Source organism: Labrus bergylta, chromosome 9, assembly GCF_963930695.1.
Source record: "Labrus bergylta chromosome 9, fLabBer1.1, whole genome shotgun sequence".
In the NCBI taxonomy this organism is placed as follows: domain Eukaryota; kingdom Metazoa; phylum Chordata; class Actinopteri; order Labriformes; family Labridae; genus Labrus; species Labrus bergylta.
Window position 1 is genome coordinate 17,379,017 of NC_089203.1, and position 22,274 is coordinate 17,401,290.

At 38.6% G+C, this 22,274-nt stretch overlaps 1 protein-coding gene across 4 annotated transcripts in view; it reads right to left on the reverse strand.

Annotated features, from left to right (window-relative positions):
* Positions 1–890: 890 nt before the first annotated feature.
* Positions 891–22,274, reverse strand: part of macrod1 (mono-ADP ribosylhydrolase 1) — a 111,379-nt gene continuing 89,995 nt past the window's right edge. For 2 of the 4 annotated variants that reach the window (XM_065958758.1, XM_020635762.3), the window contains 5 exons: positions 17,089–17,210; positions 13,565–13,595; positions 10,865–10,938; positions 6,782–6,863; positions 891–1,430 (listed from right to left, as the gene is read on the reverse strand). In XM_065958758.1, coding sequence (XP_065814830.1) covers positions 1,405–1,430; positions 6,782–6,863; positions 10,865–10,938; positions 13,565–13,595; positions 17,089–17,210 — 335 coding nt within the window. In that variant the 3' untranslated portion in view covers positions 891–1,404. Of the gene's footprint in view, positions 1,431–5,026; positions 5,069–6,781; positions 6,864–10,864; positions 10,939–13,564; positions 13,596–17,088; positions 17,211–22,274 lie in introns of all 4 variants that reach the window. The other 2 variants (XM_065958757.1, XM_065958756.1) reach the window with 2 other exon arrangements.

Here is a 22,274-nt window from a genome sequence, read left to right on the forward strand (position 1 = left end):
GTTGGCAGTAGAGGCATCATGGTCCTTCACTTAAGTATAAATACTAACATTACTATGTCATGCTAAATACAAAATTATTCATTCAATATTTGAATGAAGAAAAGATCAGAAGTATTACAACCAAAGTCGATATCTTATAAAGAACGAGTGTAAAAAATGAGGCGAGGAAAATTGTGAAAGCTGTTGCATGAAATGAACCTGAAGAGAATGATCACCTGAATGTATCCCACCTCAGACTCACGGAGCTTCAGAGAGTGAGATGCAGGTGATTGACAATTACACACAACCTGCTCATCCCTCACAGCAGACACACAGAGCAGACCTGTGAGACGAGCTGTGGAACACAACGTGGCTGAAGACAAAACCAGAGCTATAAGAGTTAATACTGATCTATAAATCATCAAGTGGTTACAAACATATTCCATATGAATGAGTAATGAAGTTACTAGTTGTGTAACTGAGTCAATGTAGTGACACCAAAGGTCAAAAGAAAAGAAGAGAAGAGGAAACGAGTATCAAAATAAAAGTACTTATGTTGCAGAATGAACCCAACTTGATATTCTATTTTATCTTTTATTTCAGGTAGTCATTTATGATAAATGAAATACTGAGCTAGTAATTCAAAGCTAGCTAAGATTTTAGCTAATGTAATGCTTAACAGTAAAACATAGTTCATTACCATTTCATTATCATATATGGAATTTTAATATATTTGCTATATTGTAAATTATAACATAAACTTAACATTTTTGTAATTTTTTTGTAGTTTATATATCCAATGAATCTTCAATTGTGAGAATCAGATAGTTTTCCACATAAAATCTCATTCAGTTCAATAACAAGCTAATAATAACCATCTCAGTATAAAGGTACATCACTGTCCACAAATGTTTAAGGATTTAAAAAGTGTTTTATTGTCTCCGCCACACACAGACTCAAAGAAAACGAAAGAAAAAAATATTCATGTAAATGTCTCCCTTGTGATGCCTCAGCTCACTGACTTGTATCACATCCCGAGAAATAATCAATTCATACCCACCAGGAGCCCGTGTGAAGGTTTTAATGAGCTTTTGTCATTGTCTCACACACATGAACACACACTAGAATCCTAATATTGTAATAGCTTGATGCAAAACTACGAATGATCGCAGACAATAAAGGTCAAATTAGAGTGCAGCTGAAGGTCAATTCATCCATATTAACTCACACCTTTACACAACGTCTACTCGTTACCTAAATCATTAGTGAGAAACACAGAGAAGATCTGCAGAAGAGCCAGTGTGCACTAAAGAAGAAATCATCCATTTAGGAGTTCTTGATTTTTTGAGGCAAAGCGAGCAGGAGGAATCTGGATGCTGAGCGTAGCAGCGGTATCCACAGCAACCAGAACTGACAAATCCCCTCTCACAGTTTACTCTTCACCGTGGCATCTGTTGGGAAATAAAAGAGAAAAAAGGAACATTTTTAGGACAAGGGAAGAGACCTCTTTACCTTGGTCATTCAGCGGTTAATAGCATTTTGGCCTTTGGAGCGCCTGGTTGCTTCAAAGGGATCTGTTACCCGGGATTAGTCACTCTCAGTCCAACATGGCTAAAGACACACTCAAAAACATGCAAACACACACACATACACATGAAAACAGACAGCCATTGTGGGTAGTGCCAGGTGTTTGGAGACACATAAGGTTTATAGTGGAGAGTTGGAAACCTGCCTGCAGTTGCTCTGTCACACACAAAGACAGTTCTGGAACATCTACCAGCCAAACACCAGCGCTGCTCACTCACTGCTGCTAGGAAATCGGCCGCACATCCATTAGAGGACAAAGACACAACCGCTAGCGCAGTCTTTTTTTTTTTTTTTTTTAAAGGGACACACCTGCGCTTATAGAAAAAACATCCTTTTATGTTAACTGATCTGCGTTCAGGGGATTTGAAGGTTCTGATTGTGTGCTTCAAGGGAGATGATGCTGCATCACAGTTTGAAACAGCAGCAGGTTGAGTGGAAGCTTCATCACAGAGCTAAGATAACAAACCTCTTTAACCCTGAAATAACTGCATTTTTACAACCTGATGCTAATGTCAGCCTTTAAAGCAGCATGCATTTATTTTCTTTTGTCAAGCAGGGGGCTTAGGACCACGCTCTTAACATAACACTGATATGACCTTAAAATCATTATGGCAGGAATACGTTGCAAATATCCACATGAAAAAAGAGCTACACTGATTTAGAAAATATGTAATATATAATATATATATATATTTTTTTGCAATGCAAAAATGATCTTAAATGAGTAACCCCGAACTTCAGATGTTTTAGAAATACTTTATAAATCCATGAGGGAAATTCTGTTTTTTTACACTCTGTTATGAGAGACATGCTTCTCACACACATAAGCCTGAGTCACACACATGCACAAACAGGACCTGTGGACATGTATTAGTGGAGAGATGTCTGAGTGGGGCTGCTAACACTGCTATGCAGGGAGCGCACCAGAGCTGTTGGGGGTTCGGTGCCTTGCTCAAGGAACCTGGCGCATCTCCAGCTACTAGACCAATTCCACATTATGGTTCACATCGGGACTTGGACTGATGACCTTCCAGTTCCCAACTCTAGTTCGTACGGACTGAGCTACTGCAGCCCAAATAAATAGAAGATATTTTAATTTGAATGCCATTTTAGATGCCAAATACTTCTCTTCACACAAGTTAGTCACAAAATGTGTCCATGTTCCTTTGAGTTCATAAAAGATGGAAGACAAACTGTCAGATTATAGTGTTTTTTTTTCTTCTTAAAAACAGCTGACTCTATGACCTGCTCTAATTGGCTTAAAGTTGCTAAATCGTGTTGAAACTAAGAATCCTTTCAAATTAATTCTAAAACTTTGATCAGTTGTTAATGTTAAGGTTTTATTTAAGTGACGATGAATAGTAGTGAAACACTTCAAATTAAAAAACGCATTCGGGCAAATTTTACATTAGATATCGTCCTCGCACAGAAAGAATTTTGGCTGCAGCTAAAATGGGCTCTGTGTGTAAGATGCTGTACAGTTAGGAATAAGGAGGTTGTTTTACCATCATTTCCTTAGTGTTGAGAACATTTAAGAGAAGACCTGAACCAACTGTGGTGATGTGGCTTATTTGTAGTTGTGGACATCAGTGGACGTCGTTGTTGCTATGCTACTCACATGTTCATGGGTTTGTTGACAAAATCTAAAAAATAGAGCCAGATCATTCAAGCTCATGCTTAATGCATATTATGTGTTAGTGTTAGGTGGTTACTTTTGCTTAGTGGTTGTTACATTTTAATCTAAAAAACACTCTTCATCAAACTCTGCATTTTAATCAAGTAGAGAATGCAAAGGCACCCCAGTTTGAGAACCCATTATTTTTTTAGCAATTGATCTTCCCCGAGGCTGGAATTGAAATGAGAGAGAAATCCTTCCTGGTATCGGACACTTACTGGTCAGATCTGTCTGCAAAAAGATAAAAAAATATTAAGAGTCTTAACCCACTGTCTAAGTTTAAAGCTTATGTGAGAGATTTGGCTGCTAAGTTGATTGGATTCTGTTCTTATTTTTAATCGACTTCCCCTCTTTGCTCTCTTGCTCCTCTTCAGCTCCTTGTCTGCCAGAGAGAAAAACACTGAAATTCTTAAGTTCATAGGTTTATTTTTAGTTTGATGTTTGGAAGAGAATTATTCCTTTCCTTGTGTAATCTTTTTGTTGCTGTATAGCTTAGAATTGACTTATTAAATGTCATCCAAACTTTACAATATCTATATTGCTTTGAAATGTTAAATTGCCTTTTACGTCTACACAGACTGATATATTGAACCCCACAGACGTTTCTCAGTTGTTTGACTTTACTTAACTGAGCCCATGAAATGTGTCCTCATTCAAAATTAAACACAACACTCCCTTGCTTTGGTTTCAGTGTCAACCTCGCTTCACTGCGTTAGATTGTGTTGTGATTAATCTTTGGTGTTTTTTGAAGTACATTTTGTTCCGTAACAAAGAAAAACTCTTGAAAGAGTAAATTAAAGATAAAGAAGATTAAAAAAAGAACACACTAAGACTGGCAGACGACTCGACAATGATTCAGGTCCACATTTTTTTCTTTACACATTTCTTATTGTGCATTGAGATGTAAGTATGATTGATCAAGCTCTCCCTGAATAATTCAGGTAAAAGGAAATAGTTTAACTACATTCGATGAAGGACCCTGCAGCCCTGCGGAGGAGAAAACATGTAGGATTTGTGTTTCTGGTTAAGTTTAGCTTTGGCAGCAGCTATGTGCCAAATCATACAAAAAAAAGAAAAATTCCTACAATGGTCGGTTTTCTCCCACACACAAAACAAAGTGAGGCGAGAGGTGAGTCTGATTTATAGCCGTGGTAAAGCTGCACATTAGAGGTTAAGTCTGCAGTTGTAATACCAATGCTTAATTTGAATAATTGAGTGAATGACTGATCATGCTTAGGAGCCCAGACTGCCGGGCTTTACAACACTATCAATCACCAGTGCAATCAAAACAAATGGGTGAAGTCATCATGTCACAGCTTGAGCCAACATAAAATTTACGTATTTGCTAAACTTCATTTAACCGTTCACATAAATCTGCAATGATGTCTCAAAAGACCCTTTATGTACATTTTGAGACAGGACTGGTAAATTGAGGAAAAAAACATTGGGATTAATTTCTATTACTTTTAAACACGACACTTCACCCTCAAGAAAAAAAATAAATCTGAACATTTGCTTCTTCAGTGACATTTTGTTAACTAGTAATTTCCATAACCTATATTAAAGAATGCAAAGAAGGCATACAGCAGCAAGTTTCATTAAACCAAGGTGGAAACACACTAATAATTTCCAGACTATGAATAGTGCTGTTTGGTGGAATTGTTAGGGTGTCCATTAATGAACACGTCATCTTCATTTCACTCAGTGGTTATTATCAACGTCCCTCATTACCAAATGTTATTTAGTCCAGTCGATGATGCAGAGAACAGACGTTTTCCTACTCACCATGCTGGTTACCTGAGCAATTAGCTGTAGTCGCGGGTCAGGCTAAAAAAACATAAGGCCAAACACAGATGACTGACTAAGAAATGTCCTCACATGTCAACTGGCCAACACTGCACATGAAAAAAAAAAAACTCTCACAAACACACAGGGTTTTTTTTGTAAATGGCGATTAAAAACACAAGTAAAATAAGTCCTCTTTCACAGTTGGCTAAAACATGTAACAAAGTCAAATGAAAACAAGATGAGACAGTTAATCATGACGGACATAAAGTTTGTAACTTCAACATTCACTGAAGGGACATCATATCAGTTCTTCTAAGACTGATGAGGAGACAGAACAGAAACATTTTAAAAAGCTGCTATTTGCGTGGAGGTTTTCCAACATGGTTTTCATTAGTTGTGTTTCATTGGCTAACGTTTATTTAAATGTATTTGTTGAATGGCACAGATTGTAAAAAAAAAAGTGATTATGTGGATAAACTCGGTCCTAATCATCTCAAAATGTCAGCCTTAAATTCTTGATTTGGTTTGCAGATTTTTTCTTGTGTGAATCTTTTGTTTTTCTTTTTATAATTATAGATGTAAGTAAAAGAAACTTGGCTTGTGACTGAGCACACCTTGTCTTGTCTCCACACAGACACATAAACAGCTGCCACCTGTCACATACTGATGGAATCCAGATGTAATGGAAGACACTTTGGAGGTGAGTGCTAAAGACATTTACATGTGAGAATTGAATTCATTACCTTATGTGTACAAATCTGGAACTTCACAAAACAGTGGTAATGAGTGTTTTAGGGAAACCGACGTGTAACTTGTGCACTTTAGATTGAAGTAACATAACTCCTCTTACTCTTTTTTCTTATTATGATAAACTTCAAATGTTTGTATCCCATCACAGGATTCTGACAACATTTTAAATCCTGCATGTGTCCCTGAAGCTTGTGTGGATGGTGCTCTTCCACTACTCTATTGTACATGCAGCTGATGAATGTGAATACATCGGTTCCAATTAACACAGTTGAATAGAAACGTAGAAAATATCTAATTTTTAGTTGCTCAATATAAAAAAGAAGAAAATATTTGTTTTTCTTCTCCGTTACTGAAATGATACCAGACTGTGGTAATCATATCACAAGTGCATCCACCAAGAACTCTGATATTACACCGTGTCTTAAGTCACCAAAATAAATGTCAGACACAAATACAGCTCTAATCAATCATGGGAATTTGAAACTACACGACTAAATGAATCAAACAAACAGATTCACAAGTGAAACGACAACAGGGCAATCAATTCAGATAGTCAGCTGAAAAAGGCCATGCCAATAAACACAATGCTGTGTATATATTATGTGCCTGTGTATTTGAATGTTACACAAGTCTCTGCATACATGCTTGTATGTTGTGGAGCAGAGATAATGTTTATTTAATGATATTTAACTCAATGAAGCGTGGTATACATGTATATAGTCTGATGTTTCTGGTCTTGTGTGTGTAAATGTACTGCATGTGCAAAAAGCACACAGTGTATGATGCAAAGTATTTATCACAGTGTGTGTCTGTTTCTGTGTGTGTAGTTAATTTGACCTGGACTGAACTGTCATCACTGCATCTAGACATTTTTGTGTTTGTACAGTATGTGTGTGTATTTGTGTGTGTGTGTGTGTGTGTGTGTGTGTGTGTGTGTGTGTGTGTGTGGGGGGGGGGGGGGGGGGGGGGTGTGTGTGTGTTTGTGACTGAGAGACAACTCACCAGCAGGGAAGTAGAGCGGGAGATTTTGCAGATACAGCTCCTTATCCGTCGGCAAGAACACACAAAAGATGACTCTGTCCAGCTGACACACACACACACACACACACACACACACACACACACACACACACACACACACACACACACACACACACACACACACACACACAAATGGTCTTTTATTACAAGCATATGTAATAACTGTGTATTCATCAATAGCAGGAGGGGAATAATGTAGCAGTGTGTGACATTGTGCAGCAGTGATATCAGGAGAATGCAGCAAATGCATCAGTCCATTACTCCCCTATTAGCAGCCTATTATGATCATGCCACAACACAAGGCTTATTACACTGTGAGGCATCACAGAGTGCTGCAAATGTACAAAGAGAGACAGTGCATGTGTGTGTGTGTGTGTGTAAAGAGAGAGAGAGAGAGAGAGAGAGAGAGAGAGAGAGGGGGGTGGGGGGTTTGAAAGACAGATTTCTGTGCAGTGAGTCCTTTTGTATCGTATCCTTGTGTTTGTGTCTAAAGATGTTTGTGTGTGTGTGTAAGAGAGAAAGTCACTTTGTATGGTTTCGTTTTGTGCATCCCCTCAGTGTTACACTCAATGTGTGTGCACGCACGCACGCACACGCACGCACGCACGCACGCACGCACGCACGCACGCACACACGCACACACAGAGCATAGAGAGCTATAATAGATTTGCAATAATGACATTGGTCGAGTAAGGTCAGCTATTTTATAACCAAAAACAATCTTTAAGCTCTGAGTCTGTGCTCTGTACTCTTCTTTAGATCCTTCCTCAGCACTCCATAATATTCTGACAGACACACTGTAAAGTAGCAGTACTATATGTAGCCAAATGATTAAAAGTACTGTAGCGACAGTAAAAAAAAAAAAAAAAAAAAGGCTTCAAGGGATAGAAGCGCCACTGTGTGTTCTCTCTCTCAGACTCTCACAAACATTATTCCAGTATATGTCTCTACAACGGTTTGGATTCTTCTATTTTGTAGGCAGTGCAAATTTATAGCCAGGCTGTTTCTTTCACTCTGTGCTTGGTGTGGGAGTTTAAGTCTTATTGCTTTCAAATACAGACATTTCTGCAGCCTGTTAGCCTGCAGTCTGCGTTTTTCACTCCCAGCTTGTTGCACAATTACCATCACTTGCCACAGTTTGGATGCATGGAGGCTTAAAGGAAAGATATGGAAATGTGTGGTAAGTAACTACATCCCCTGGGCCAAGGTTCCAAAATCCCAGACCTCCACAGTTGCATCCACTTGCGCCATTTTGCAGCCTCATGCGTTCAAATTAAAGCAAATGCTTGGGAGGAGAGATGTAAAATGGCCTCCAGAAATCAGTAGCAGTGGGGAGCTAATTTTGATGCTGTTGCAAAATGGACCCTGGAGATGCCAAAGCTAACAATAAAAACAACAAAGAATGAAAATGGCTCTCTTAAAACTGATGGTCTTACAGGAAACAGTCTGAAAATGTTCCCTTCTCAAGCAGAAAATCTGTCTGCCGAAGAGTTTATTTTTCACACCCTGCACAGACTTCAGCTCACTGATCTGTGATGGAGAATATATTTGAACTAATAGACATGAAGTACATTAAGTCCTACAGTATATTTGTCAACCCACAACATTACCTTTATTTAATAGTACATGTGTTACCATATTCCCATTAAATAAATGTAAAACATTATCATTTTGAAATAGCCATGAACAACCTGGGTCCATTTAATAACTGCTCTGGAGCTTTAGAAAACATCTCATTAGAAGCAGACAGATCTGCCAGTTATGGTCAAATTTACATTTGTTATCATGAACATTTTGGCTGAAGAGCTGAAGATTCTGTTCATTGTAAATATCTACTCGAATGTTTTCTAAACTTCACCTCTGAACAGCGGAGGCAGGGGCCAATCTAAGCTAACCGACACATCTTTGAGGTCAGAGTCGGTTTACATCTCAAGTGTATGAAGCCGATTCTGTGTTTTTGAAACAGTTTGTTTATTCTCTACATAAAGTGAGCTAGAAGGATTAGCACGTGTGGCTACTTGGTTTAAACCACGATCAAAATGATCATTCTATATTTGTTTAAAACACTGACACGGACACTTACGATGTTCTGTACCTCTGATTATGACCTACCTCTATATCAAAATACACATTCACCACGTGTATGAAATCAAACTGTCTGCCTGGTAGTCAGTGGTCTTTATTTTTAACTGTGCTGTAATCAAGTTGTTTTTCAGCCCATGGCTGCTGCTAACTCTTTCTGGCAGATATTCTCAGTTAGATAACTTTTCCGTTTTCCTACCAAGAAGGAAAGTCTGCCTTTTCTTAAGATCTCCAAAAAGCTTCATATCTAACTGATTGGCGTAAAGTCCTCTTATTTAATGATGGCGTACATGAACGTGGGACGGTGAAGATCATATATCTTCAGCCCCTAATGTCCTCCCACCCTCACCACACACAAACACACAAAAAACCAATATAATTCCTCCTTGTGCAATATATATATATATATATTCTTTTTTTTGATACAACAGTATATTTTTCCTCTACATGCGCAATATTTAGATTTATTTAGATTTTGTTACCTGGCAAGACACTTTTTTATACTACCTCATGTAAATACTTCTACACATACATTGATTGCCCATCTTACCTGAATGAGAGTTTTTGTTGTTTTTACCTGTGGATGACTGTATCTGTGTGCACTTTAAGGTGAAGCTTTATAATTTCGTTGTACATTGTATAATGACAATAAGGACATTCTATTCTGTTCTATTTCAGACAGGCTGTTTTGTCAAATGTCATGCATTATTTTTGTTAAAGCTTTCTGGGAACCTTACAGTCAATCTAATTGGCTGAATATAAGAACTATAAAACTTATGAGCTCCATTATTACCAATGTGGTTATTCAGGAATAAATGATTCATGTTTTGTTATTACACTTGATGCAGACTTCTGGCACACTGCCCTGTGACTGGAGTCCATCTTGTCTCCCACTGCGTCTGTAATTTTCAATTTCATTTCCTACATTACAGCTCTTTAAGCCAGCACAAGCCCAACAAAACACACTGTAAAAAACGTGCAGCGGGAAGGGGCTCAATTAAAGATTGAACTCAATTTCCTCTGGTGAACAGTCTCACTTTATATGTATGCAAATAAACTCTGTCCCTCAATCTCATTTGCTCACAATAAAACTTTTTTTCCATCCCCTTAAACAAACACACAGTGGAAGCATTTGTGGGCAGGGTGTAAATAAGAGTTTTGTTGATTTTGCTCGCTGGTCTTATTTTGTGTCGTTTATGTTTTGTTGACTGTCGGCCTCTACGGTGAGACGCGAGATGTTTAATGCTTGTTTGTCGAGCTCGTCTCAGGCTGATGGCATAAGTTGACTAGTATTGCTGCAGAGACCCGGGAGACTAAAGCGCTAACAATAACATCGTCAACAACCTCACAGGGAGGTGATACAGCACGCTGCTCAGATAGAGAGAGAGAGAGATTGAAAAGAGGAGTGGGAGGAGACCTGGAAAGTTAGGGAGGAAGAGAGGAGGAGAGTTTAGAGCATGTGAACGACTGATTGGAAAGTTTCCTCTTTGTTCCCCCCCCCCCCCCCCCCCCCCACTGTGTCCCTCCCCTCCAGTCATCTATTCCATCACTTTGTCTTTTCTCAGCTTGCTGTTTCTCCGGAGAGACAGAGAGAGAGAGCGTGTTGTGTGTGTGTGTGTGTGTGTGTGTGTGTGTGTGTGTGTGTGTGTGTGTATGTGTGTGTAAGTTGAGTTTCGTCCCGTAAGGAGCCAATTAAAACACAGACTTGGCCATGAGCACGAGAGCCCTAACCCAGGAGTGTTTGTGCTTAAATGAATGTGTATGTGTGTGTCCCTGAGTGTGCATGTGTGTGTTTTCTCAATACACCCTTCTCCTCGCTCCCACCAGAAAACAAAAACAACAGCTGTGAAAGGAATGATACCTAGAGGAAATGGAAGTGGAAAATTGCCAATCATGCACACATAGCAAACATACACACACACACACACACACACAAGCACGTGCGTATGCATGCATACCCACCTTGTCATGATGTTTATCCAGATACTCCCTCACAGTTGCCAATGCCTCTTGCACAGCCTGCTTACTTGGATATCCTGCACAATCACACACAACACATACACACAATGTTGAAAATAAAACACAGAAACAGGTGCAGTGTGTTTGCATTAGTTGGTTTCCCGCGCTAACAGGTATCTGTTCTTTTTTTCCATGTTCTGTGTTTTCTCACTTTCCTTTCCACCTGACTTGCATACTCAGAAGTGATGCATTCACAACAAACTTGTTGGTTACAACAAGCTAGGAGACAGATGGAGGAGGACTACACAATCTCTTCCATATTCATCCAGCAACCGAGACCTTTCAGTGCTGGAAAATTATCCCCACTGCTGGAAGCTCAACACACAGGCAGTAAAAAATGCATCATCTGGCCAAACTGCTCAGCCCGAACAAACACATACTGTGTGATTATACAGTAATTATTCCATACATCAGGAGAGAGGCTGCAACATGGGGGAATACATGTGGGCACAAATTAGCACTGAAAAATAGATTTATTCCAACAGTAAAATAGACACATGCAGTATTCAGATGATAAGAGGTTGACTGTTATTATACATTGTACTGTAAATATAAATCACATTACTGAAAAATATAAAAAATAGAAATGTGTTTGCTTTATTAACACTGGTTGCCCTTTTCAGCTCTTTTAGTTCAACATTTAAATTCTAAATTCAAATTCAAAAATATTATAGGGATTTTGGGAGCTGAAAATGCATTTCTTAAAGATGTAAAATGTTCACCATCTTCGCTAATAATGTGCCGGAAGCAACCAAAGCATAAATAATATGTTGAAGGTTATTAACTTTGTTAATTATAGCCTTTGGAAATTATTTTTACAATAGCAATATATGATATCGAAGCAAAGAGTCTCATTAAACACCCACAGATATCTAATTAGAAAAGATTTACAGTTGTTCATAACATTCATAAAACACAGTTAATTTGACCATTTATTCAATTTCTGAAGACTTTGGAGGTGTCACATTTGGACTGACGTCTACCTTATTGTCATCGAGAGCGTATGTTCATCATGTAGAAAAAAAAGTCTAACCAACCTAAAAATGACTCATTTGAACTGAATGGTGAGTCACAAAATTCATATCTATCCATGACACAGTTAGCATGCACATACTGATTAGCTGAGACTATGTGTTCCTGAACTCACAGTCCAATGCTAATAGTTAACACTCACACTTTACCTAAAGCTGTATCCCCTCCACTAATGCTACTGACATACACAGATCATTATCTAAATCACTATCTAGTTTAGCTGCTGTATGACCTCTCTGATCATCACTTCATGAAATTAATGGGAGTCATTTACTATACATATATATATTTCATACATTCTTCATGGGTAAGTATACATTTAAGAAGACATCAGAATAATTGGCCATTCATAATAGTGCCCAGGCATTCTGCTGAATTTAAAGCTTTAAGATCATGTTAATGATTTACTTCTCACATTTTATCACCCATGAAAAAAGTGTTTCCTTGTGTTTTAAAATAGTTAATTAAGTACCCTTAGAATTATAATAAATAAATAAAATAACTGTTTTACAATAACCAATGTATGCAGAAGATAATCAAGGTGGCAAAAACAAAGAGTCTAGTGGCCTTATGTAACTCGCAGCATAGCACCTCTCACCTGAACAGGAACAAGGTATAATAATACGGATTGATTGAAAACACCTGCGTGTGTGTGTGTGTGTGTGTGTGTGTGTGTGTGCGTGTGTGTGTGTGTGTGTGTGTGAGCACTGCCTGAAAGAGCAGTATTGTGTGCCTTTGAAGTACGGTGATGATATTATTTCCTCTAATGGTTTGCTCATTTGATCCGAATATATAAATTTTTTAGGGCTCCAAAATAAATTCTAGGTAGATTTCATGTAGTATTGTGCAGTATTGTAGCAACATCCTTTTATCATTTTCTTAATTTCTCCACACGAATAAGTCGGTGTAAAACAGTGAGTGGGTGCTTTAAAAACTGTTAAGCAATTAAGATATTTATTCTCATACTTCAAGTCTTGAAAAAAAATAATTTGTGAGACTTGGAAAAAAAAAAGGGTGTATTACTGTAGGAGAAGATTTCTCACAGACTCAATCTGAGCGGTGTCCTCTTCCTCTTTCTAGCAAAGCTGACAAGTGTCAACAAGCTGCCCTGACACCCAAACCCACCCCAGGGAGCGTGTAAACACTGTCCTTAACTCTCTCCCCTACCAGTGTGAAGGGGGATTACGGTCAATCTGACACAATCTCCGGCCTAATCTATTTTAATCTGCTGGTCTTAATCCAAGGCCTTAATCTGAGAACCACCTCTGGGTTGCAGCAGATAATGTAACAAGCGGCACCAGGCAGCATGGCACTCTGGTTAAACAGAGAAAGACTGATAATGAGAACAAGCACATGATGGAAAACCCAGCCAATGTTCACAGTGTTTAATCTGCTGGACTCAGAGTTGTTGTTGTTGTTGTTGTTGTTGTTGTTGTGTAAAAAATGATGTTTTTCTCTCTTACTCAAAAGGGAAAAAAAACGAGTTGAATTGAATATAAAGCCTCAAGCACCCGAAACACATGGAATAACAACAAATACTTCACAAGTGTAAATGTCATAGATTTGTACTGCTTTTACCAAGAGTCACACATGAACATAACACACACTGACCGTAGATTCCAGTGGAGATGCAAGGGAAAGCCTGCAGAGGAAAGATGACAGACAAAGTGGTTACAGTTTGTTGCTGATCACATAACAACCAGCTGTTATTTCACACTCTCACACACACACACACTTGGACACAAAATACACACACCCACAATAAAGTACATACACCCATGGTGCACAAAAAGCCCACTCTCTGCTGGAGCTCCATGAAGTCTTTCTCTTAATTGTGTTAAATAGCAGCCTACATCTTTCTTTGACTTTCATCTATTTATAGACCAAACTGACGAGCTGTCTTTGTCATGGATGTTTGGAGTAAAAAGGACTGTTTTGCACTAGTAAAGTAATGATGTGAACCAAAGAGGAAAATATCACTTCAAATTCTAAGTTATTGCAAAAGAAAGTTTTTAAATGACATCTCCGTCCTGTTCAATTCGGTGATGTCGGAGGTTTCTGTTGGTAACAGCAGGAATGGTTAAACAACACAGGTCCCAGAGTTACTTTCAACACCGCACTAGAGTAAAAAGGTATGGTATTTCAGCGAATAATCATCTTTTTCCATCACACAGGGCATGCTGTGATCAGGTTTTCACAACAGGACAGATTTGTAAAAGGCGTTGTTGTAGTAAGAGCCTTCACCTGCAGCTCTTTATCGAACAGCTCACCGTGGCTATTTCACTTTAAAAGCCTCCTGTGTTGCAGCAGTTGAACGCTTGTAAAGAATTTTTTTTATGTCCTGAAAGACTCTCCGAGGGCTGAAGATTCAGACCATGAAACACAACATCCCATGGTTTGAATCTTGTATTGTTTCTTTCTCCTGTTGGGGAAATGTGTTGTATTTCTCCTTCTTACACATGTTTCCAGTCTCCTCTATCCTTGCTATATGATAAAAGCGAAAGAAAGAACAAAACAACTTGTTTTAGTACTAGTCCCCACATGTCTTTTTGTTGATTGACAACACTTTAGCTTTCTCCTCAATGCTAGACGCAAAAGACTTAAATCAAAAGCAGATTCTTAAAAAAAAAAACATGAAAGCTGATAAATGCTGAGGTGATCACTGACTGTCAACACATGCTGAAAGTGTTAATCATACACAGTTTTAAAAAATGTTTCTTAATATCCGAAAGGAGAGGGATTTAATTGTATCTAATTGAGATACATGTCAGGCAGGTTCATGCTCCACCACTACGTCTGAGCTGAGAGAAGCAGCCAGGAAACTTCAAAGTAAATCAAACCTGGCAGATCCTCAACCTGCTGTCAAACGCTGCCGTACGAGCAGATGCTTGGATGCTTTCTGAGACTCCAGATCTGTACGTTTGACCAGATTGTGAAGCTGGCAACTCGGGGTGAGAGCAGACACGACTCACAAGTTCCTCAAGACGAAAGGGAAACATAGAAGTCAGTGAAAGTGCACTTCAAATGTGAAGCTCATGGGGCTTAATGTTTTAAAAAAAAAAGGAAAAAAAAGTTCCCTTGGTGAAGTAAGGTTGTATTGAAAAGTCCAGTCTGTATCAAGAATGACACAATTAGAGAAGTGACAGTTAATTTGGGATTTTGGGCTCTACATAAAAAGACAATTATTCAACTGTATACTGCAATATGAAACAAATCAATACATTATGCCATACTAGAAAATGTATGTACATAGAGTGATGTATTTAAGGTATCAATTAAAGCTCCTGTAAGGAGTTTTTAGCTGGTTATGAAACAAATTGAAGTAAATATAAATGCCTTATTATTTGCTACAAAAACAAAAAAGACCATTGAATAAAGACGGGGAAGGTGTCTGACAAGGAGACTAACTTTGTTAACTCAATCTACTCTAACTTTCAGTCTACCTAACAACGGGCTAAAAGCTGAGGCGGATATTCAGCCTCGTGACAATCCGCTACGTCGTGCTCGTCTGTCAAACAGCCACTCGCCTAACTACGCAAAACTCGGATCCTTCAAAAAATAATAACGGATGAGTTATACAAAAAATGGACCCCGGTACAGTGTGTGCCAATGAAGACATTAACTAATCAGACCAAAGTCGTTTTTTTTTGTAACAGGCTGTAAACATATATGCTGGGATGGGATGTGTATGTGACTTCCTGGTGTCTTGGAGCCAGCCTCAGGCGGACCCTCGAGCAACTACAATTTTTTTTGCATTTCTGCGTTGGCAGCATTTTTCAACACCGGAGGTTGCCGCTCGAGTCCCGCCCCTAAGACTGACTTTTTAAAAGACGGTAGGGTGAGATTTTACTTAAACACTACTTACACATTATCACAAAATCAGCAAAGACATGAGAGGCACTGCTGTGTCCACACAGGGGTCACTAAAATGAAGAACAACCAAAAGATCCTCACAGTCTGTCTCTTGTTTTAACCCCTTTTGAGTGAACCCAACGGCTGAATTTCTTCTGCGCAAAGTAATGTTTCTACTCTAATGTAACCACTGGTATTTTAAGCAATGATCTCAGTTTTTGAAAAACATTTCTGACATCTCCATTTCATCGATCATTGCCTTCACTCTTCACTTAACAGGCCACTGGTGGCCTCAAGTGATCAACAACTGTTTCAGGTTGGAATCCTGAATTCTGCTTTAGACAACCTTGTTTTGGTTAAGTTCTAAATGTATTCTGTGGTTTGTATTTATTTAATCAAAGACTGCAGCAGCATTGATTTAAACAACCCAATGATGTCATCAAGAGGCTGAAAGGCCTTTGTTGGTTTACCCATCATGTCATTTAGGATGAACACAATCCTCTCCTAGTACGCTGAAGCCACACATTTGACTTTGTGTTGTTGCAAAAACTGCAAAAACTACACAAATATATGCTCTCATTCTGAATCAGATTATCAACAGATTATTCCCAAAACAATGTGATCAACTAAAAATTAGGCACACTGCAATAGATGAATCCCCATTTTAATGATGTAGCCACCATCCTGACTGAAAGGCAGCTGATGTGTCAGAGCGCGTTCCCTCAGCAGAATGTGCCCTCTGCAGATAACGGTTAGTTTATAAGTATGCATTAGTGTGGGAAGAAGCATACAGTGACAAGAAAACAGGGGGGATTTAGTGAGATTTAACTGTCATGTGTTTGGGAGGGGGAAAGCTTGGTGTGGTGTGTTTATTACACTACTCTCATGCACACACATGTGACACAAAGTCTGCCCTGCCCTCTTTTATCTACCCTTACACCTGCCCCAAATCCCATCTGATGGAGATCTGCACTCTACTTGGTGCCCTTTATGTTGCTTTGGTGTTTTTTCTCTGACTTAAACACCTTGTGCTGTAGTGAAACCTCCCACCTGCTGTGATTCCTATAAACTTCTTACACTCAACAATCCCACCCACCCCTCCTGTTTCCCTCTCCATCTCTCTCAGTCTGAATATAGTTTAGTAAAAAAAAATCTTCATGGTTTTAAACATTATCTTCCTTTCTTCTCTTTACTACAACAACCACAGGTTTGCTATCTCTTCATTCTTCCCTCCCGGTTGTCCTGGTTTTAACCATCCCTTCATCTCATCCCTCCATCCTCACCACAGAGCGAACTTCATTCTTGGTGGCTTCTGTCAGGCTGTTTTCGTAGCACAACCTCAAGTCTTTTTTCTCCACCTTTCCAACTGCTCCTTGTACAATCGGCCCCACTGTGTGAATCACATCTGCAGGGAGAGAGAGATGAGAAAATGAAGCACTTCTTCCAACAGTGTGACAGATAGAAAGTGAAAGTGTGAAATGTAAGTAAAAATATATTCAGTTCAGTTTAATGTCAGCAGCCAAATCCACAGTTATTCAGTTTTCATATTGACGCAATGTTAAATATACTTCTAACCAAATGAATAAAAAAGATCAATGTAGCCCAACTACTGACATCAAAAGTCATTATACTTTTTTTAGTCATTTGCACCATAAAACCAGATACCTAGATGTTTTCTGATATCTCACCACTCCATTTACAACTTCCATTTAGTAACCAATACCATGTTCAACTTTGTTCATGACTTTCTATTATTTTCACTGCATAATCTCATGTCACATGAAATATTTATGTCATTTATGTTTTTTTTAAAGATTCTTAATTTCACAAAGCTTTGCCTAATAACAACAAAGAAAAAAGTGTTTTTCTGTCGTTCTGCAGAAAACGACAGAAAAGGTGCTTAATGAACCTGGAAACATTGAAAGCAAACATGGACACCTCACATCAACCAAGCTTCATAAAACCAAAGTGATGTGACTTTATTTGTTTTATTGCAGCCCTCACATCACAAATTATTCAGCAACACATTGCATTATTTTTATTATGTGATGTAAAAGATTGAAAGTCGTAACCATAGGAACATTTCACATCTTTGCCATCCATCCAACATCATGTGAACTTGTGCAAAAGGTGAGTCTGTTGGCATTTTTTTGTGAAAGTGGTTTTGAGACACTAAATTGCTCTTTGGTAGATTTTCAGTGCCACAGACAGTTTTGAGTCTTGATCCAAACTTCTTTAAATTCTATAATAAATGAACTAATTGAATTAATTCTAAAACATGAGGACACCTGTGCAGACTCAGTCGCAGATGTGAGAATGTTAGGTAAAAGGTAGAGCAGTAAGCCCACGGTAATGTTTTGCATTATTTTGACTTGAATTCCCATTTGGACTTCATTAATCCTCTGAATTTGAATAGGTGATAAAAAAAAAACTGTAGTTGTGGGCAGTTAGACTCAAACCAGGTTTCATATGAAAAGAATTCAGTACTCGCTAACCTGCTCCGTCTCCTCTCCCACATTCAGTGTACAAAAAGGGGTTAAAAGCTAACCTGAAGAGCTACAAATACATTGCTGTTACTGGTTTTAAGGCAGCATTTCAGATTTAACTACATGACTGGAACAGACACATGGCTGGTTAATTCATTGCCGGTTAGAAGAGTGAGACATTGTATGGACTCAGGCTATACTAAAACAAATGTTACCCCCCCCCCCCCCCCCCCTCCTGTGATGCTCTTAATCCACACTTGTCAAATCTCAGCTCAGTCTGTAGGTGCTCATTTCAGTGAGTGTTTTAACCACTACAATGAGCACTGCAGGCCCATTAGATAAAGCTCCACTAACAGTAATGTTCTGTTCTATTCTCTTTCTACATTATGTCTTTTATGGTCTGTGAGTGCAAAGGGTTTCAACCGTCTTATTTTTTCTTTATAAATGATAAATAATTTGTATTAAATGTCAATTTTAATTACCTAGAGCCCCAGGTGACATTTTCACAAATTGCTGTATTTGTCTGATGGACAATCCAAAATCAAAGAGGTCCATCGTACAACTATAAACATGTAAATATGCACATAATCACATTTGTGAGGAGCTGGAGTAGAGATTAATTTTACGCCAGTACCTGGGGCGCCCTATGGTTGTGAGTGTGACAGTTAAAAGTTTGATAATGCACATGTGCATGTAAAGTTCTGGTTTCCTTGGTGTTGCTGGCCAAATACCTACAAGTGGTCTGTATTAGCAATTATCTGGCAGCCTTATACTCACAGGATGAAGGTGCCTGATTTCTAAAAAATACTATGATATACCACAATATTTAAGTCAAGGGGAACATGGTGCCCCTAATGTCTCTGTCTTTTCAGGCCTAGCTTTTTGTTTAAGTAACCACTGTATTAAAATATCTGTAAACAAATGAAATACTGATTGCTAAGGTTTTGGTTAAAGGTCAACATATAATTGAACTACTGCATTGAATCTTTGCTTGAATACCATTAGTTTAAAGCTGATACAGTGTTTTTTAGAAAAGACATTACCAACATGCATGTGTGAAAATAGCTTGTGGTGTATTTATATGTCTGTATTTGACATGTTCTTTTCTGTCACACTGCTTTGGGGTTGTGAGAACAGCATTTAGTCTCTTTTATGTCTACAGATAAACAAAGAAAATGACAAATAAACGGAATCGTCAATCTCTTTATTAAACCCCTTTATAAAATTAAAATATGTCCATGTTTTCAGCAACAATATCACAAAGTGTTTCAAATTGATCTGAACCAATAAACTTGTGTAATGGTTTCCTGTCATGTAGCTGCTGAAACACACCACTAATTCAAACTGTGTTTTCTTTTCTTTGTCAAGTTAATGACTGCTTTGTTTCTTGCCAGGTCTTTGAGGAGAAATATTTCACATGGACTAATTGATCGAATAAAGGGTTCATGCGCTGAAGGCAGAGGAGACAGAGAGAGGAAAAATAAACAGAGTGAGAATGAGGATGACAGAGAGCTGTAGCTGAAATGTGGTTAAACCAGCCTCTACACGCCAATGCCAACGCTGCCACACATTCTGATGAGACTCAGCATGTAGCTCTCAGCGTGAATATCAACACTCAGGCCTAGCTGGACAGATGCCTCAACATATACACGCACGCACGCACGCACGCACGCACGCACGCACGCACGCACGCACGCACGCACGCACGCACACACACACACACACACACACGCACACCCAGAATAAATCCCTTCCATTCATCTATTCTATTCATTGCAGTATTGACATTTATTCCAGAAAGGATAATATGAGTAAACTAATCTCAGAGTTGTACTTTAGACATCCAGCTTTTCTTTCAGGCTGGAATCAAAAAGCCTGTACTTATCCATAAACAAAAACTCGTACTCATATAGATTGGGCGAATTTTTAATCAGCGTCTAATTTTCAATCGGTTAAGTTATCATAGTTTACGTTTCGGTGAACTCAAAACCATGAGTAAAAAGTATTTTTGATGGTTTTTATATCATCCATTATTCTACATTTGTGAAGAACAGCACTCTACAGACTGTCATCCTGTACAGCAGACAGCGGGGAATGTAACATTGAGATAATTCTCACCGTCTGGACTCATGACTCGGACAAGGCGTCTTTCTCTGTCATCTCTGAGTGGATTTACGGGGGATCGTTTGGTACGGACACCCATGATAAAACACATTCAGCAGAAAGTGAACATCACACTTCAACTGCATGTGTCATATCTGTGTGTTCAAGTTTGCTTCAATTAAAGGCTTAATATGCGATTTTTCACACTTAAATATGATAGAAATCAAGTATATCCTCTGAAAATAACTCTGTGAGTCATGACTGTCTACAGTGGGTGTAACGCTCGAGTCCCACTGTCTGTGATGCTTTCAGAGTTTTCAGAGTCCTATCTTCACTTTGTTTACATCGCCAGGACGGCCGGCTGACTCCTCCCCTCGTGAATAAAAGTTGTTTAATTGAGGGACTAAAGAAAAAAAGAATAACATACTGTACTCACTGCTTTACAGTGTTTCTAGAACACGATCATTTCGGGTAAATTTACATGCAGTGTGAAGATACGAGCATAATAATAAAGATCGCTAGCATTAGCATGCTAACACAACAATGCACCGCGAGTTGTTTTGGTTTCATGCTGGGGCTCAAGGGCGACATCTGCTGGATCAAAAAATCTCATATAAAGCCTTTACGTGTTTTGTCATCTTTGACTTAAGAATTTGAAACAGTATTAAACATTTGTTGTGGCAGCACTGGTACAGCTGTCTTATATAATATTAGTGATGTTTTGTCTGTATGTCTTTTTACCCCGTGCTTTTTTTTTGTTTGCTTTATAAATGTTTTCTAATGGACTCCTGATTCTGGCAATAAATATGATGATGATTAATATATAATGATAACTATAGTATTTATTATAAGATGGGCATAGCAGCCAGTCTTTTCCTCCCATATACAAACTGGAGAAACAGAAGAAAAACATTAAATGTTTTCTTGTATCAACTTCCCAGAAAACCTTTACAGCACATGGCCTGCGCACCTAAACAATTATATTCAGCCTGGGAGATATATTTTATCATGATTTATGAGGATGATAGTAATATTTGTATTAGATTGTCACTATACTATGTTACTATAATTATACATGTTGATCATAGCAGCTTTAAAGGCATGTTTGGAAAAGGATTTGAACGTAGAGTATAGTGCATGCTGAGCACTATAGCTGCCTTCATCCTGCACCAAATGTAAGAAGAAATATTGCTCATGCTGACATTATTGAAGAGAAGACATGGAGCTTAAAGGCATATAGATTATCAAAAGCTATATGCTCCCATGCCTCTGTGTCCCTGTAGGATCACAAGCGTGTGGATGAAAGTGTGCACCATAGAGTGTATTAAAGAGTGCAGCCTTCAGTCCACAGATCTGAATTGAAAGGAACTTATAAGATGACAGTCCTCCATTGAAACACTCGCTGATGAAGGAGCGAGTGCTCCCTGAGAAACCACTTGCACTGCGTGAATTTGCACAGAAAGAAAGTATGGGGCTCGAATCAAAGCTGTTGATGGCTTCGAGACTCTAATATTCACCAATCGCATAGATTATCAAAGAATTAAGCTATATCACATGTTTCATTACATGAGAAGAATGTGGATTTTGAGTCCACTAATCACACATTTCAATGACACCTCCTTCTTTGTGATCTTAATAGATTTTTGCCTTGATCTGCCTCATATATTGTCTATTCAACTTACATTGAGTGTGAGACATTGTGTAGACTTTTCAGTCCCCCACACACACACACACACACACACACACACACACACACACACACACACACACACACACACACACACACACACACACACACACACACACACACACACACACACACACACACACCATCTCCTGTGGTGCTCTTAATCCACACTTGTCAAATCTCAGCTCAGTCT